The sequence below is a fragment of the Nicotiana tabacum genome, chromosome 16 (assembly GCF_000715075.1).
Source record: "Nicotiana tabacum cultivar K326 chromosome 16, ASM71507v2, whole genome shotgun sequence".
Classification (NCBI taxonomy): domain Eukaryota; kingdom Viridiplantae; phylum Streptophyta; class Magnoliopsida; order Solanales; family Solanaceae; genus Nicotiana; species Nicotiana tabacum.
Genome location: NC_134095.1, coordinates 64,695,304 through 64,711,992, shown reverse-complemented (window position 1 = coordinate 64,711,992; position 16,689 = coordinate 64,695,304). Strand labels below are relative to the sequence as shown.

Sequence of the window (16,689 nt, the reverse complement as noted above, 5' to 3'; positions counted from 1 at the left end):
ATTGTAATCCATTGATTCACATGGAAAGTTGCTGTGCAATAGTTTTTTTTTTTTTGGGGATATTTTATGTTATCCTAAATAACTGCATCCCAAACAAGTTATGGATGGCTATATGAATTTTCACCGACGATGTTTCTCGTTTAAATTTATCTCACACCAATACCAAAAGGAAAAGAAAAACTCGTGTGCTTTTCTATGAGCACAGTCCAGACTCTTGAAAAAGTCATGAGAAAGGAAGAGAATTAAATGCAAAACGTGACTGGAGATTTCTTTTATATAATGAAGTAACTTTTATTGATGTAAGAGTTTATCTTATATACAGAGGTGAAATTACAGATATAAACTCCTCTACTACTACCATAGTAAAAAGAGAACAAAAGAAAAAAAGGTGAAAGTTACATCAAGAAGGAGAGAAAGTAAAAAAGAATGTTTTTGCAAATATATAAAGTACTTGGCCAAGAATGGAGACTAATCTGAATAATAGGAAATCCGTGAAAATTGAAACGTGATCCCATACTTTTTGACTCAGTAAAGAGAGAAATTGTGCCTTGTAATCTCTTATTATTATTATTATTATTATATTATTGGGTTGAAAGATTATTTTGTAAACCTGAACAGCTTGCAATTCTAAAACATTTTGAAACCTAAGGTAGAAATTGCTACTATTGAAATTGAGGTAAGAACAAGAGAATCCAATTCACCTTTTATATAACAAGTATTTTTTTGCGTTTTGTTTTAGGGAAGAGAGGCTAGGCTAGTCCAATTTCAACTCAAAAATAACCTAGTGTCCCTTTGTTTTCAACGGGATATATGGGCATCATCTTCTCCTGTCCATGTATTAACTTAACTTCCGATATTACACAGAAAAAGGGGAGCTTTCTTTCTATGAAGAAAACATCAATTTCCTACAAAGAGAGGTATGCATCTTGCAGAAAATGGGAAACCTTCTCCTTTATGTGGCGCACATCTGGATTAGTCAAGCCAGTGATACCAGAACAAATAAAAAATGAAAAAAGTGAAATGCTTGATTTCATCATCTCCGCCAAGCCATACACTAGAGAGGTATTCCTTTTATTTTCTTCCTTTAAAATTTGGAGGCTTTTCTATTTATGTGTGCATGTATATGCACGTGCGTGTAAACACACACACACATATATAGGTTTCTACAGTAACCACAAAGTACTTTTATAATCATTGTTTTGGCTTTCCTATGTTTGTTATTTGATATATGTCGCTAATGCCCATGCCAAAATAACACATGCCCAAACAGACGCACACAACACAGATAAATAAGCAAAATATTTGAAGGAATAATCCTAGAGCATTGCAAAATATTCATATCATGTAAAATCATACATCTGATATAGAATTACAATGCTTAAATAATCACAAATTGGAAAGAACTATGAAATTTGAGAGAGAGAATGAGCAAAGAGAAGCAACTCAGGAAAGATCAGAAAACAAAGTATTTATATGAATAATCATCTTATAGCAAATACTATAAAAGCTTGTGCAGCTGTAACTGGTCCAAGGGATGCCTTTTTTTTTTTTTTTTACAATTACTCAGCAGACTTGCTATATTCAACCTAAAATGACCTTAAAAGAATCAAATGAAACCATCCCCATAAACTTGCTATAAAAAACCGCAGAAATGAGAGGGGGGGGGGGGGGGGGATATATATGTATAATATATACCTAGGTGCTAGGACAACGAGCATCCTAGCAGCTATGTACAGAAATTAATGGCTGGATAATATGTAGCTACTATGCTACGGAAATGAAGAAAAAAACAATAGAAATCAGGTAATAGTATCGTTTTGGTTTCCATGAGCAGTTGATTGGTGCTCATGTCTGTGCTCCTCTTGACCTTTAGACTTAGCATCTTCATTACTAACAGCTATGCCACAAAGTACGGAAAGATTTGAAGGTCCTTGGGAGCACCAATTTTCCGGAACACTTAGGAAATGTGTGTCGATAAACTTTCTAAATCTCTTTTTATACTCCCTTGGGGAGATGACAGTAGGAAGCTGATTCTTGGGAACCACAAGCGAGGATTTGACCCAATTCTCAAGTTGTTTGTCCCATGTGTACTGCCTGAGATAGTCAATGATGCCGCAAACAAGTTCGCGGCGCTCAGTATCCACTCCAACAAGTAAAGAATAGTCCATCACATTGACTGACTGTTATTCAGAAAATGATACCAGTTTAGAAGCTAAACCATAGAATTGCAACAACACATTGTTTATCATAAGCAGAAGTCACATGCCTTTTAGCACAATTATGATTTGGTAAATATGAGCTACAGGTAATTTATTAGTAGGATGTCATGCAAAACTTACATTGAGGAAGCCACAGTCATTCCATACGGCTCGTTGCAAATTCCTCTTTGATCTCGTTCCAACATATAAAGGAGAGATGTTCATATCATTCACAAAATTTTGGTCCAAAAGAACATCTCCTGCAGTATCGCCAGCTGAATTAAATCGAGCATGCAGAACTCCTTTTAGATCATATTGCCTAGTAATATTTCTTCCAAATGAAAGGTTCTCCATCACCATGAGATCATGTCTTGTCTCTTTCCCACTTTTTGTTGGCCTTACAATGACCTGCAAAACATAAAAACTGAGACAAAAATCCAACAGGAGCATTTGTACTGTTCTAATAGCCAGAAAATGAAGTTTGTAGCTGATTAACAAACCTGATAAATGCCAAGAACTTTTGCAAGGCAGGTTTGATTGCCCTTCTCGTAGCACTGTTCCATGTACTCAAAATAACTATGACCAAACTTCAAGAACGAGTCAAATTCTGCTCTCAAGATTTCTTTGATGATAAACCGGTCATCGAGAGTTTTGGCAAACAAGGATTTACTTTTCCCACCTTTCGCATTCCACTTCCTACACCTACTTAGAGAAGCAATATAATCAACTTCAGATGGGCAACATCGACCTCGCAAACGAGAAAAATGGCTAGCATAGAGACACATAACTGAGTATTTACGCTTCCCAGGAAATTTTCCCGAACCAAAGGAGATTTCAGGATGAACAGCAGCAGAATTTAACATATCTAACCCATCTAAACTAGACGAGCGTGTTTGTTCTGATACTTGGGAAGACTGAATCCCCTCTAAATCTAAAGAACTAGTTGAGGAGAAATGAGGAGAAGTCAGTGAGAATAATCGCATTAAGCTTTTCGAACTCTCATATGCATTACCATCCATTCCTCCATCTTTCCTTCCGTCATCTCCAAGATCTTCACACACAATTGGCAAATCCTTCAGCCTTGCTAAAGCACAAGCGATGATGCTTGAAACTTCATCTTCATAATCAGACAAAACGTACTTCTCACTTCCAATGGGAATGTGCAACTTTGCACCCTCATCAGTAACAAGTTTGTAAGCTGTAGTTTCTACCGCATGGGTTGTGATGGATCCTAATTTTGGCGGGTAACCTCTCTGCAGATCCTTCATGTATTCACGCCGAATTTCAGGGAATGGAGCCCACCACCCTTTATCATTCTCAAAATTGTCCAATTGAGGATCCATAGAATCTCTGCCAGTCCTCCCATCAACACTAGAAAGACTTAGTTTTTCTGACTGCAGAAGAGTGAGTGAAGGAAGATTCGATTGTAGATTATTTTCGTCACCAGAATGTGAACAATTAGATTTCACTGCAGGATCCTCGACGGATAATCCATTTGCAGATATTTTTGCTGCAGTAGAGAACTCAGTAACTTCAGCAAAAGCAGATGAAATTGATGATGTGCTTTCTTCTCTAAATCCTCTAAGATTAGCATCAATAGGAATTTCTGCAATGAGAGAACCATTTGCTTCGGCAGATACCAGGTTCAATTTCAGATCACAATTATGGTTCCGAAATTCACAACTTTCTTCAATGGTTTCTGTCCCATTGTTTTCCTCTGCAGAAGAATCCTCAGTGAACTCAATATTCAGATCACGAGAATCGTCCAAAGTTATGTCACCTCTTCCCAGATTAGCTACTGCCTCATAATTAGTATCTCCTTCAATGCTGCACTTTACTTGTTGCTCTTTGTGGCTAAAAGGTTCAATATCTGGCACTGTGGATTGCTTCGGGTTAATGCCTTTGGGATCACTATCTGTATGATAAGAAGATAGCAATGAATGAAGACGGCGATCCCACACACACGCCTCAAGCAGAAGATCCAGTCGTATTCTGTTCAAGCTTAGAAATTTATAAACCACAACATCCTGACTCCCATTCTTAACTACATTTTGTATGTCAATCTGAAATAGAATCCATATATAAGAAAAAGAAAAATAAGTTTCTGAAACTGAAACTTGGAGACTCAATTATGAAGGATAAATCCGCCATGGTTGATCAAATTAAATCCTAGAACAGCAGCAAAAGGGAACTAACCTCACACTGAGATCTCTCTTAGATACCACTATGGCAATGCCTCAATCCAACATGGTTCATCAAATAAAATACTATAAAAATAGGTAAAATCCTAGAAGGTAGCAGAAAGTATCTAACCTCAAACTGAGATCTCTCTTCCTTCAACATGTTTTCAATTTCAGAAAAATCCTTAATTGATCCTTGAAGATTTAGCGCTGTTCCAAGACGAGACTGTACTGCCTTCAGAGCTTTTTCTACATCAAGAAGCATCATAATCCCTTTCATGTGCACCTAGTTTAAGAAAGAAAAGAAATCCTAGGTCAATTTAAACAATACCACATGCAGATTCCATGTTCAGCCAAATGTACAAAAGCATGGTACATAAAAACAGGATCCTACAATCATAAGAGCACATACATCATCAAAGTCCTGCTTAAGAAATTCTCCTTTAACGGAACTGCTAAATTCCAGCTCCTTGGGAGGAAGAAACACGGAATAAGTAGTTACAGTAGAGTACTTGAACATAGCAACCATTCGCCCTAACCTGCACATGTTTACAGATGACATGAATATCTTCAGAGAGGACAGATGAAATACGAGAAAAATCCTCTCATGAATCAACATGGCTATTTATCTCATAAGAAACAGATCTGACGATCAATACGAAAAATAATGATGTCAGTTCAAAGGGGGGGGGGGTAAAAATAGAAGCTTCTGATGGAAAAATAGCCACCGGATACAAATGTATAAATATAACAAACTACTACTTCACAAAGAAAGGAAAATGGAACTATGTTAAGTGGTCATACCCAAAGAAGTAGAGGAAATCCTTATCAAAGGAGTGACCACAGGGAGACAGTCTACTAAAAAAAGAGGAATTTGAGAAACTGAGCTCCAAAAACTTTCCAAAAGAAAAACCACGTGAGCAAGTGGATATTAACACTCTTTTTGTGGATAATGAGCTTCCACTCTGGGATTTGCATTTACAGCAACGACTCCATATCCAGAGTTTCCCTTCACGTTCACCTCGCAGACCCTTTTCCATGGGAAGATGCCGAACTTGAATGGTTAGGAGCTTGTTGTGATGCGCATAATGAAAAATGTGAGCTTCAGGGGATTCACCACAGGTCTTGCACTGCTTCTGCAGAAAAAAGAGCTTCTTTGTGAACAACATAAGCAAATGGTGCCAGCTCGAGAAAATACAAATTAATGCAATCCCTTTCAGCGATATTCCATTTGATAGATTTGGATTATTAAAGCCACCTCAAATGATGTGAATTTAACTGAAAGGACCTTAATGCAAAGAAAGAGTTTGAAGTGGAGAAAAGTTGAGTTACAAGCACCTGATTTAGCAAATTATCCTGCAAAAACTTTTCGAGGGGAATATCAAAATCTCGATAGAACTTAATCCGAGAAAAACGACTATGCTCACACATAGTCCCTCTTGAAGCATTCCGGCGGGACATCAGAATCAAAATACTCTCAGAATCCAATGACGATGCCATGTCATCCTTCATATGTTCTTGGTCTTCAAGCTTTTCACCAGATACTTGTGATTCTAAAGATTCTTCCTGCGGCACAAGTGGAGTATGATATAGCTCCTTTTCAGGTGCATTCACCTCATTAGAACTCGGTTTTTGTTCTGCATCATTATGATTAATCAAATCAGGCACATTAGAAACTTGAACATCAGCTCGTCCCTGATCATCTTTCGTGGCTCCATTAAAACTAAGATATGAGGACATGGATTGACGAGAGGTGGAGAAGAGAGGAAATCTATCCCCCACAATCCTTCTGACGGAGGACGAGATAGATGATAATCCAGATAGAACGACTGGGTTGTATGGCTCATATGGTAGAGAATCGCTTTCTGTGTCTAACATATGATTTATTTCTTCATGGAAGCCACTGGATATTGGAATATCAACTGTAGAGGATGAACTGGCTTCATCGACATGCTCCTCAACATTAGATATAATTCCTTGTCCATCAGTAACCGATGGTGTTTCATTACCAAGTGTTAGATTCACCTCCTGGCTAAGAGGAAGAGTTGAGAACATTGCTTTTTGATCCAGGAGGAAAGAAGTCTCTAGGATTAAATTGTACGCCACGACAATCGCATCATCTTTGACTACACGTTTAATCTTCTTCAATTCAACACTGTTTGATCCCATTAACAAAATCTGCCAAAAAAGATAACATTCAGTGGACAACAACTAAATGCTCCGGATGTAGCAGACAAGGGATAGGGAAACACCGAGTAGACAATCCATGCGACCTGAATAGGCTAATTCAGCAGACTCAATTGCTCATGGAATCAAATTATCATTAATATTGATGTTGTTTTTGGTTAGTCATCCAGGCAGTACCAGATTAAGGTAACTCCATAGTTAATAGCAAAACCAGTTAGCTAAGACAATAAACTTAACAAGTTATGTTATAATTTCAAAATCTTCTGAAAACTCGTAAATTAAGAAATAGTTTGAAGTTTTACTCAGCAAGACAAAAAGGAAAGGGAAGCATCAGTCAAAATCTGGCATCAAATAGGAACTCCCAAGTATAACAGCTCCCACAATTGTTGAGTGTGTATGTGCACGAACAATGTTACTAAAGAGAGACAACGACGTGGCAAACTGTCTTTAATTTTTCAAGGAGTCATAACACCAAAGTGAATTCAGAATGCTTATTTATCAATGCATAACCACCTCCTTCAAAATGCAATCCGATCTTATAATAGAAATCTATTTCAAAGTAATTGACGATAACTAATTATCCAATTACACAAGCTTATTATGATACACCAATTATTTCGGTTACACAAACTCATTGCCACCTTGTATCTGCCATGTCATCAATCTTCTTCTTTTTGATAAGTTATGCCATGTCATCAATCTTAAGAAAGATGTAACAAGGAATTTGACAGTATGGCTAATGAGCACAACGAAGTGAAGATTTGTAAGGTTCACAATGCAAGATTCTGTACTTTTGTAGCACACTGGAGAAAGACGCATCTCCTTCCAACTTATATTCAGGACAAGCTAACAGATAAATGCATGATCCCACTATCAGTAACACATTAGAAATCATCAATCAAAAGAAAACAGAAAATAAGCACACTCACTGTACATCCCAGACGAGTAGGACAGCCCTCAATAAACATCAATGTTTTGCTAGGCTTTTTCCCGGCATCACCAGAAGTAGAATGTTCTTCTACAAACTTTTCGAAATGAAAGGAATCACACTGCATGAGCTTTCGGCCAACCAATACATCAGCAGATAATGAACCTGTGCAACGAGCAACTTTCTCCAAGCGATGTTGTTTCATATCAAAGACTAAAGTTAATCCTTTCTTCAAAATAGACTCCTGTATGCTACGAGAAACAGCATTCTCCACTAAAACCACATTCGGTTGGTATCTTTCTATCATATCGAGGATAGATTTCTCACTATCTATCTCCTGGTAACATAAATAAACAAAAAAAGACAATCACTAGCCAAAGAATATGCTCATTTTGGTGATTTGACACACCGCAGAATTGTTGTTTACCTGTTGCATGGACTCAAATGATGACAACTCACTTGAAGAGAGCCCTAGTGCACCCTGGATCAAAAGCAACCTAGGTTTGTCGTACTTTGTTGGCATGTGCTTGTGAGCAGCATGTTTTTTAAAGACCAGCCCCCTGACAAAACGACTACAAAAAACAAATCCGTTAAGCCTGGAGAATTTGGTGATCCATCCATCCCAAAGTCTTAGTTTGAATAAGCACTTATCATTATAAATTTTACAATAATACTGCATGTTACAGTGAGTGGACCATACGAGGTTTCTATATGTATAGAAGCTTGGGTGTTTTGCATAGAAAACCATGCCTTTTTGTAAGGTTTTTCAATTTTTGGTCGTCTTTTTGAAAACCCTTTTGAAGTCTAATTGTTCAGATGTTGTTGTACCTCTGTTTTCAAATTCCAAAAGAGAGTCAATTTTTTTGGAAGAAGTGCGATAATGGACATTAATGAAAGCATGGCAGAGGAAACCAAATGAAAAAGAGAATTGATGAATGAACACTGCAACAACAACAACAACCCAGTAAAATTCCACAAGTGGGATCTAGGGAGGGTAGTGTGTACGCATAGAAAGGAGAGGATAAAAGGGCTCACACTACCCTCTCATTAATAGGCTGTTTCCGAAAGACCCTCGGCTCAAGATAATAAAAAGAAGATAAAAGGAGAGGATATTAGATTCATCACGGAGATCATGGGAAAAATAGTAACATAAAATGCAGAAGAAAAATGCAAAGCAAAAACGGTGGCTAGTAAATGGATCCAACATCGAAAAATAAAATAGTAAGACACGACATTGCCCCTAGCTCTCTTAGACAAAACCCTACCGGACGAGGCTCACAAAGGTACAAAGTAACGCAAGACTCAACTACCTCCTAGCCTACAACCGTAATACTCGACCTCCACAACGTCCTATCAAGTGTCATGTCCTCGGAAATCTGAAGTCTCATCATATCCTACCTGATCACCTCTCCCCAATACTTCTTAGACCGCCCTCTACCTCTTATCGTGCCTTCCACAACCAGCCGCTCACACCTCCTTACTGGAGCATCTGGGCTTCTCCTTTGTACATGCCCGAACCATCTGAGCCTCGCTTCCCGCATCTTGTCCTCAATGGGAGCCACATGCACCTTCTCCCGAATATCATTGAATGAACACTGCCTAATATCTAATTTTCCTAGGTTTGAATGAATTTGGAATGGAGTAAGTATAACATAGATAAGGGAATAGTGGCTAGAGTGATACCTTTGGCTGGGAGAGCCAGTTGAAATGCATTTTATCTTCACATATTCTAAAGGATTCATCTTTCCTTCTGTAGCATCAGGCTTCACAAATGAAGCAGCCTCCCATGATAAGGAAGTGATTATATCAACCCAGTTATCACCTTCTTTCCCCGAAGTGGCGACACCAACAGATTTAAGAAGGTCACTAACAAGGGCCTTAAGCTTCCCATTCATTACTTCTTGCAATGCCTTTTGCCTTTCCTCTTTAAACTTATAACTACCAAAACCTTCTTCACCGAAGCTGATTAAAGATTCAGGCCTGCCCCAATTCCGACCATCACCACATTCATCATCGTCATCGTCATAATTAGCCACACTGCCCTCAATATCATCATCATCATCTTCTGGTTGTGGGGGCAGCCAGAACTGGGCATCAAATTCATCATTACAAGAGGTTCCAGCTTCGTCATCATCATCATCATATCTTTCCCTTCTACTATCCTTGGGTTCCTCGGAATTACCAGTTCTCGTTAGTTCTACATCTCTTCCTATGCATGTAGCAGAACCAGAATCTTCTTGACTGCTGTCTGTACTACATGCATCTACATAAACCCTGATAAAAAGACAAAAGGGGAATCTAAGTCAAAATAAGTAGGCTCATTCATTATTCAAACCAGAACAATCAGCCTCTCTACTTAACCTCCACCTAAGAAAAACAATAACATAACTAATTACAACTAACCTCCCATCTGTGTTTGCATCAACTGAAAAGTCACCTGAATGATCACAAAACAAGGAATCAGCTTAAAGTGTATGATAAATGTAACTAATATGTCAAAGTATGAGATAAAGAAAGGAGAGCGTACTGCAACATGAGCCATAGCTGTTTATGCTTTGTAATGAAGCAGCTGGATTGATCATCAGACTTGCATTCTCTTGTGTTCCGCTGCAAAATTGGCACAATTGTTCAGAATTCCTGCAAAACTTTAAGGAATTTCCACTGTCCAGTTTTTCCATGCTTCCACCGGGCTTTGTTTATTGAGCACCACAGTATTGACACAATTTTATTGGACGCCAGGAATATCTTAGACCTGCAAACTTACCACAGCCAAGTCAATAATGTGAGGTGAACAACTTAAACAAACAAAAACAGAGTCATCCTCTCAACAAAAAAAGAGTTATATGATGCGGCAACCTAATCTTTCATATGAAGACGACCAAGTCTATGAGAATGCTTATTGACTTCATATTAGCATTATTAGGCCATCACCAAGTATAAAGTTCTTTAAGAAGCTCTCTCTATAATATTTTTTTCATTGGCAAGTTTCCAAGAAAGGCCCTCGTTGATATGTCATAGTTTTTGAAGTATAGAACATAAACAAACTGAAGGAGGACATCTGGGTGCTATAAAATGATAGCAAGTATATGACAGGCTTCCCACATATTCCAGATTCCACCATGCGTATCTCGCCACCTACAAAAGCTCTACCCACCTCCTCACTAGTCCAGTCACATATCACCCTTTACGACACTCCCTTCTGAACCCTATTACCACCATCACTTTTGCCATGTGTGTTCTCTTGTCTTGGAGTTGTATTAGAAAAATAAAATAAAAAATCACTTACAAGTCGTTAGACATGCTTGGAATAGGCAATCATTCTTTTAAGTTGTCCAATTGCCAAGTATTGAACTACTTTCAAGTTAAATGACAATCATTTTGAACTTATGATGATCAATGCACCCATTATCATATATTTTTTAACTCTTTGCTTTTATGGAGTTATTCCAAAACATTCCAACTTTTCTAAATGGAGGGGGTACTTTATAGGCTTCGATAGCAAAACGAGCATTGCAACAAACAGCTTCTGAAAATGAAGATATAGGACGGAGAGGGTACTTGAGAGGCTTAGTTTCAATTGCTAAATAGGCATTGCAGTAAACAGCTTATGAAATGCAATTGCTGAATTCCAGAGCACTAAATGTGGAAATGTAAAACTGTTTACGGGAAATTATGAAGAAATAGAATTTGTTGTCCAAACCAAGCACAATCAGCAGTTAAAGTTTTCCTAAGAACAAACACCATTAAGAAAAAAGTATACACTCACAACTGTTAAAACAATGATATAAATATGATAGAACTGACAGAAAACAAAACATTATAGCATGACAGTTCGGTGGTTTCAGTATAACAATGACTAGCCACAAACAGGGATGTAATCTTGAATCAGTATGTTAAGAAAAACATATAAAGGATAACAGTTACTATTATTCTCTTTTTTCTGTATATGAGTAGGATAACAATTGCTACAATTATTTCTAGCTTTAGGCACAAACCTATATACCAATTCCATGAATTAAAAAGCAGGAAGTAAATCGGGATTTCCCATCCAAACTCATGATTCGGCCCTCAAAAACAAAAGAGAGAAAAACCATTTGCACATTACAAGAAAAACAAATATTTCTTTAAGATAATAAGGACCACCAAAGGTTGTGGTGGGATGGATAATCTCGGGTTAAAATCCTGGAATGGAAAAGAACCATATAGGCAGCGCCAGCGTTATCAAAGGTGAAAAGCGCAAGAAAGCTCTAAGGCATGTTGGGGCTTTAAGCGCAAAGCGTAAATAAAGCGTGGGCTTTAACGAAAAAAGGCGCAAATGGAGAAAAACTACAAATATGTATATGTAGTCCAAAACTAATATCTATAAACATGAATACCAAATATATGGACTAAGAAATTGAAGAAAATTTATAATAAAGTAAAATATCAATTGTTTAGTGTGGCATCTTCAGGATTACGCTCATTGGCAAGGAAAAGTATGTCTTAGAGCTTTGATGACAATGCTGAAACGCTCGCTAAGCGAGGCGAATCGCTCAATATGTTTTGAGTCTCGCTTCAGGGCTTAAGCGCGCTTTAAGCACGCCTTTGATAACACTGGCGCTTCTCCGCGGCCTTATGCGACAAAAATCCGAATTAGTCCGGGTAGGAAATGAAAACAAAAGATTAAGATAAAAGGGTCAGAAAATAACACAGATGAAAAAAAAAAAAGGAAAGAGAAAATCCCTGCACTGCCCACTCGTTTAAACAATAGCCGCCCATGAAAATCTAGAAAACTTAAAGCTTTCCTAGATTTTCTAATATCAACACTTCTTCATGAATCACTAATTAACAGAACTAGTTTGTCAGTAAAGAAGAAAAAGAAAAAGAGAATTCTTCTTATATTCATTAAGAAGTTTGCCTCGAACTTATATACTGTAAATTCTCCAAGAACTTACATACGAAACAATTTATAGAGCGGAAAGTAGTCATGAACCAAATTGCAATGCCGTAACAAAACCAAAAAAAAAAAAAAAAAGATTAATTCACAAAGACGAAAAGAGAATTGGTAGTAACCCCAAGTCCAATCTGATCAACATGAAAAAAAATCTGTACAATAGACCCTAATCAAAGAAAATAACAAGATCATGGACTTAAAAAACAATACATATTACTAACAATCAGCAAAACAAGAAAGCTAAAAAAGATTAAAAAAGATTTCAACTTAACAGTGACTTACAGTTAAAAGAACCAAATTGACATGTTTAGGGTGCCCCTCCAAATCAATCCTTTAGCGAAAGATCTTTACTACCCAGTTAATATTTCCCAATTGGGTATCCCAAAAATGGAAAATCTAGGAAAAATTAAAGAAAGTTTAGGAGAGGGAGATAGAACATTTGATTTTAAATGAATTTTAAGGAAAGAGAAGAATGAAGAATTTTGGAAAGCAATCTTTTTGGTCCTAAGTGGGACCCACTCTTGTTTACTGCTTTTCAATTTCTTTTGCTTCCTTGAATGACAAATTTCAGTATGGAGAAGTGCCATAATACCAAATATTTTTGAATGAGAAAAGTTAAAATTATATTGTACTCCTAGTTGTTATTTAGATTTTCGAATTTTCAAAAATTCAAGAGGCAAAAAGATGAATATACACAGTGCATACACCTCTGTATTCATTTAAACTTTCTTGAAAAAATACAAAAAAAGATGTTTCTTTTTCACACTTATTTGTGACTGGTTACATATGGATATACGAATGGATTTGATTGGCTTCTAGCAGATTTTGTTAAAATTATTGGCTTTTTTGGCCTTTATTGTCATTGTATCCCGTTAATTCTTTTAGCCTTTTACCCCTAAACTCTTTACTTTTGCATTATTTCTTTACTTTCTCTTTTTATAATCAAGACATTTTTGAGCATAAATGAACCAAAATCAATGAATAATAGCTCTGTCCCTTTATATTTTTGCGGAAGGGTTCGAAATCACTTTATTGTCATTGAATCCTTTAATTATTTTTACCTAACCAAGTTTACATTTTTCTGTTTTTGGTTACGGCATCTAATTTGTTTTTACTCATATTAAAAATTCAAACATACTGTTATAGATAAAATTATCGTCTGCTAAATTTCCACCCTTGTGTATGAAATAGTTTGATTCACATGCTGAAGCATCAGAACTATGTAGAACTCTTTATTTAGGCGTTTCAATAATTTTAATCTACTAAAAAGTCAACCGGACACAAATCTAGAGGCTGTGGAATAAATTGAAAATGCTCCAAAGAAAAAAGAATAATGTGAACATAGATTAGACTTAGACGTCTTATTTTAATGGTGAGCTGAATACCCAATCACTTGTTAATAATAGGGAGAGGAAATCTTGTTTTATTTTATTTTATATATAAATATATTTGGCAAGTCAATGAAAGAGAACGACTTGCCAAGTGGTCTTATATAAATAATCACCTTGGATTAACTATGTGTAATAACGAGTTTAAAAATTATTCTAGAATTGAATTTTCTTGTGTTGTTAGAAGCCGATGTTCAATGGCAATTTGGTAGAAATTTGATGGGGCGCTCGCCCCTATTTAATTTAGTGAGTACTTCAAAAAAAAAATTGGACAGTGAACCTTCCACGCCCAATTTTTCTCAGATCTTCCTTTTTATGTAAGCAGTCACTTCTACTCTTCCTTTTTATATGGCTGTTTAGTACCGATATGGAAAAATGGAGGGATAAACAATTAAATAGCAGTACTAAGAAACAAAGGGGAAATAGGTTCCTTATAGTTATACCTACGCGTGCGTAGACTCCGAAAAACATGTTTCAATGCCCCTTCTAGGACGGCTTTTTGTCCACCCATGCAGACAATGATACATTTATAATTAATGAAGTACTATATTTTACAAGGGGATATTGACTTATTGTTACTACTAACTATTTTTGCCACATGCTAAACATTCTTCGCGTAAAACAATCACTACATACTAGAGTGGTAAAAATCCGGACTATTTCGCCTAGTTCAGGGTTAATTTGACACTTTCCCCTTGTCAATAAGTATAAATATGGCTCATTTTTGTAACAAGAAGAATAAATCTGACCAAATATTAACGGAAGTTATAAATTTGGACCATTTTACAAAGTGCATGGGCAAATTTGGATTTTTTTTCCTTATTCGTTTTATTTTGATACTTGCTTCTAACGCGTATGGTCTCGTTCTTATCAAGGTGTTATTAAATTACTTCAATCCTCTTTATTTTTTTTCAAGTTCACAAGCCATATATATTAAGCTCATATATATTTTCTTATTTTGATACTGTGTTTTATCAACGATTATTAAAAATAAATGAATTCAGCATTTTATTTCATACTTAGTTTTTCTATGTTTAAGTTGTTTATTAATTAACTAGTTTTAGCATACGCGCGTTGCGCTTGTCCCTCGTGTTAATGAAAAGTAAAATTTTATAAATAAAATAAATAATATTCAAAAATATGTTTATGTTATTATATAAAATTAAGAGTAGTTCTTCCTTAGGAGTTTGATCTAGTCTAATAGTTCTTCCTTCAGTAGTTTCTCTTGCTTGCTTTATTGTACAAAAAAAGTTATAGGAGTAGCGTTTGATTGAAAGGTAAAAAAATCATTCAACTTTACTTGAGGACTTGGGTATGTACATTGCATGTATATTTCATGTTACTTATTAAAAAATTTATGTAAGATAGTTTACCAACAATTAATTTTTGTTTATCTTTACTCATTTTACGGTACTGCTAAAGTTGTAACCTTATTCTATTAATAACTTAATAATCATATAGGCATCCGAACTCGATTATTATTAACAATTTTTATATTTTTTTTTTTGCTCAATTATTATCTTATTTTACCTAAAATTTCTTTCTAAAGTACTTTTACTCGCGACCAATTACATATATATGTTCTTTTTATATTCCTATTTTGTGTACAAAATATATATTGATTAACTTATTCTACCATTTAAAATAATGTCACATTTAAAAAAGATTATCATTTGATTATTTCTTAATATTTGGACAATAAAAATGGACAAAACTTGTAAGTATATTTCAAATTCTACGTCCTTATTGTTAAAAGAAAATAGAATGTCACAATTGCTTTTTAAAGTCTAAATTCATGCCACCTTAATATGAATTATCATTAATGTTTTCATTTTTTTTAAATCAAAACTATGACTTAAATGCACTATTTCTTACGTGCCTTTTTAAATATTAGGCATAAAATTGATGGATCAGTTATTTACTTTAATTTTATTTAAAACACACGTTATTTATTTATTTTTCATAGAATATATTTCCATGAAAGCAACATGTAAGAATTTTAATTATGTGACATATATAATTCAAATAAGGAAAATATTTAAGTTAAGTAAAGTTTTAATTGACTTTATAGTCCTAAATTTTAGGGTTTCCTACCTAGTTCAATGGAAAATAATTTAATAACAAAAAATTTAGTCAATTTCAAGAACTAAATATTAGGAGAATAATTAAATGACTATTTTGTCTAGTGTGAACTCCAATTTTAAAGGGTAAAAAAGGCGAACGACATTTTGCTAAGGGCCTTCGTGCTTTTAATATAGTATGATTGTTTATTCTTTTAATCATTAAAAATTAATTAAGTTTAAAAGCATACATAGCTGTAAGATAATTATATTAGATTAGTGTCAATAAATAATCGTTATGGATCACAGAGAAAGTCTTTCATATAAAGATGTCCCAGTAGACCATAGTCCGTCAATTTATTTTATTCTTCCTAAATATATTACTAAATATACAAACACGGCATAACAAAATAGTATCAAAAGCAACATAAAATGTACAGTAAATTTGGTATAATGACCAGACCGATCATTTTGCTTTTTAGAACCCCATTTTCATATTTAAAATTTTCCGTAATTTTTCTGTTTTATGACTTGCGGGGACGATTGGTTTGATTTTAGAAGGGTCTGGGTTGAATTCAGAACACTTAGTTCCATAATAGTGGCCTAAGGTGGCCAAGTTTGACTTAAGTCAACATTTTGAGTAAAAGACCTCGGAATCGGGATTTGAAGGTTCTAATAGATTTGTATGGTGATTTTGGACTTGGGAGTATATTCAGATCGTGTTTTCGGATGATCTGGGAGCGATTCGGCACTTATTGTTGGAAGTTGGCATTGTGAAGGTTCTATAGTTCGCTAAGTTTGACTTGGAGTGGACT

At 35.5% G+C, this 16,689-nt stretch overlaps 1 protein-coding gene across 4 annotated transcripts; it reads right to left on the bottom strand.

Moving 5' to 3' along the window:
* Positions 1-1,451: 1,451 nt before the first annotated feature.
* Positions 1,452-13,013, bottom strand: LOC107824412 (putative 1-phosphatidylinositol-3-phosphate 5-kinase FAB1D). 4 transcript variants are annotated; one of them, XM_075232886.1, is made up of 13 exons: positions 12,709-13,013; positions 10,021-10,245; positions 9,897-9,930; positions 9,177-9,767; positions 7,921-8,065; positions 7,495-7,830; positions 5,717-6,556; positions 5,183-5,514; positions 4,791-4,917; positions 4,512-4,664; positions 2,699-4,261; positions 2,340-2,606; positions 1,452-2,180 (listed from the first exon to the last, which is right to left on the bottom strand). In XM_075232886.1, exons 2-13 carry the CDS (start codon positions 10,169-10,171, stop codon positions 1,800-1,802), a joined length of 4,920 nt encoding a protein of 1,639 aa, XP_075088987.1. In that variant the 5' UTR covers positions 10,172-10,245; positions 12,709-13,013; the 3' UTR covers positions 1,452-1,799. The 4 variants fall into 4 exon arrangements, with proteins under 4 accessions (XP_075088987.1, XP_075088988.1, XP_075088989.1 ...); XM_075232887.1 differs by having other exon boundaries at positions 10,021-10,252; positions 12,709-12,877; XM_075232888.1 differs by lacking the exon at positions 9,177-9,767.
* Positions 13,014-16,689: the final 3,676 nt, after the last annotated feature.

What these genes read in the sequence shown, in the direction of transcription:
- LOC107824412 (XM_075232886.1), bottom strand. Translation starts at nt 10,171, where the DNA reads ATGGAAAAACTGGACAGTGGAAATTCCTTAAAGTTTTGCAGGAATTCT. An exon ending in GATTTCCTCTACTTCTTTGG is followed by an intron (nt 4,918 to 5,182) that starts GTATGACCACTT and finishes AAACATGTGCAG; the next exon opens with GTTAGGGCGAATGGTTGCTA. An exon ending in AAGAGAGATCTCAGTTTGAG is followed by an intron (nt 4,262 to 4,511) that starts GTTAGATACTTT and finishes ATTCTATTTCAG; the next exon opens with ATTGACATACAAAATGTAGT.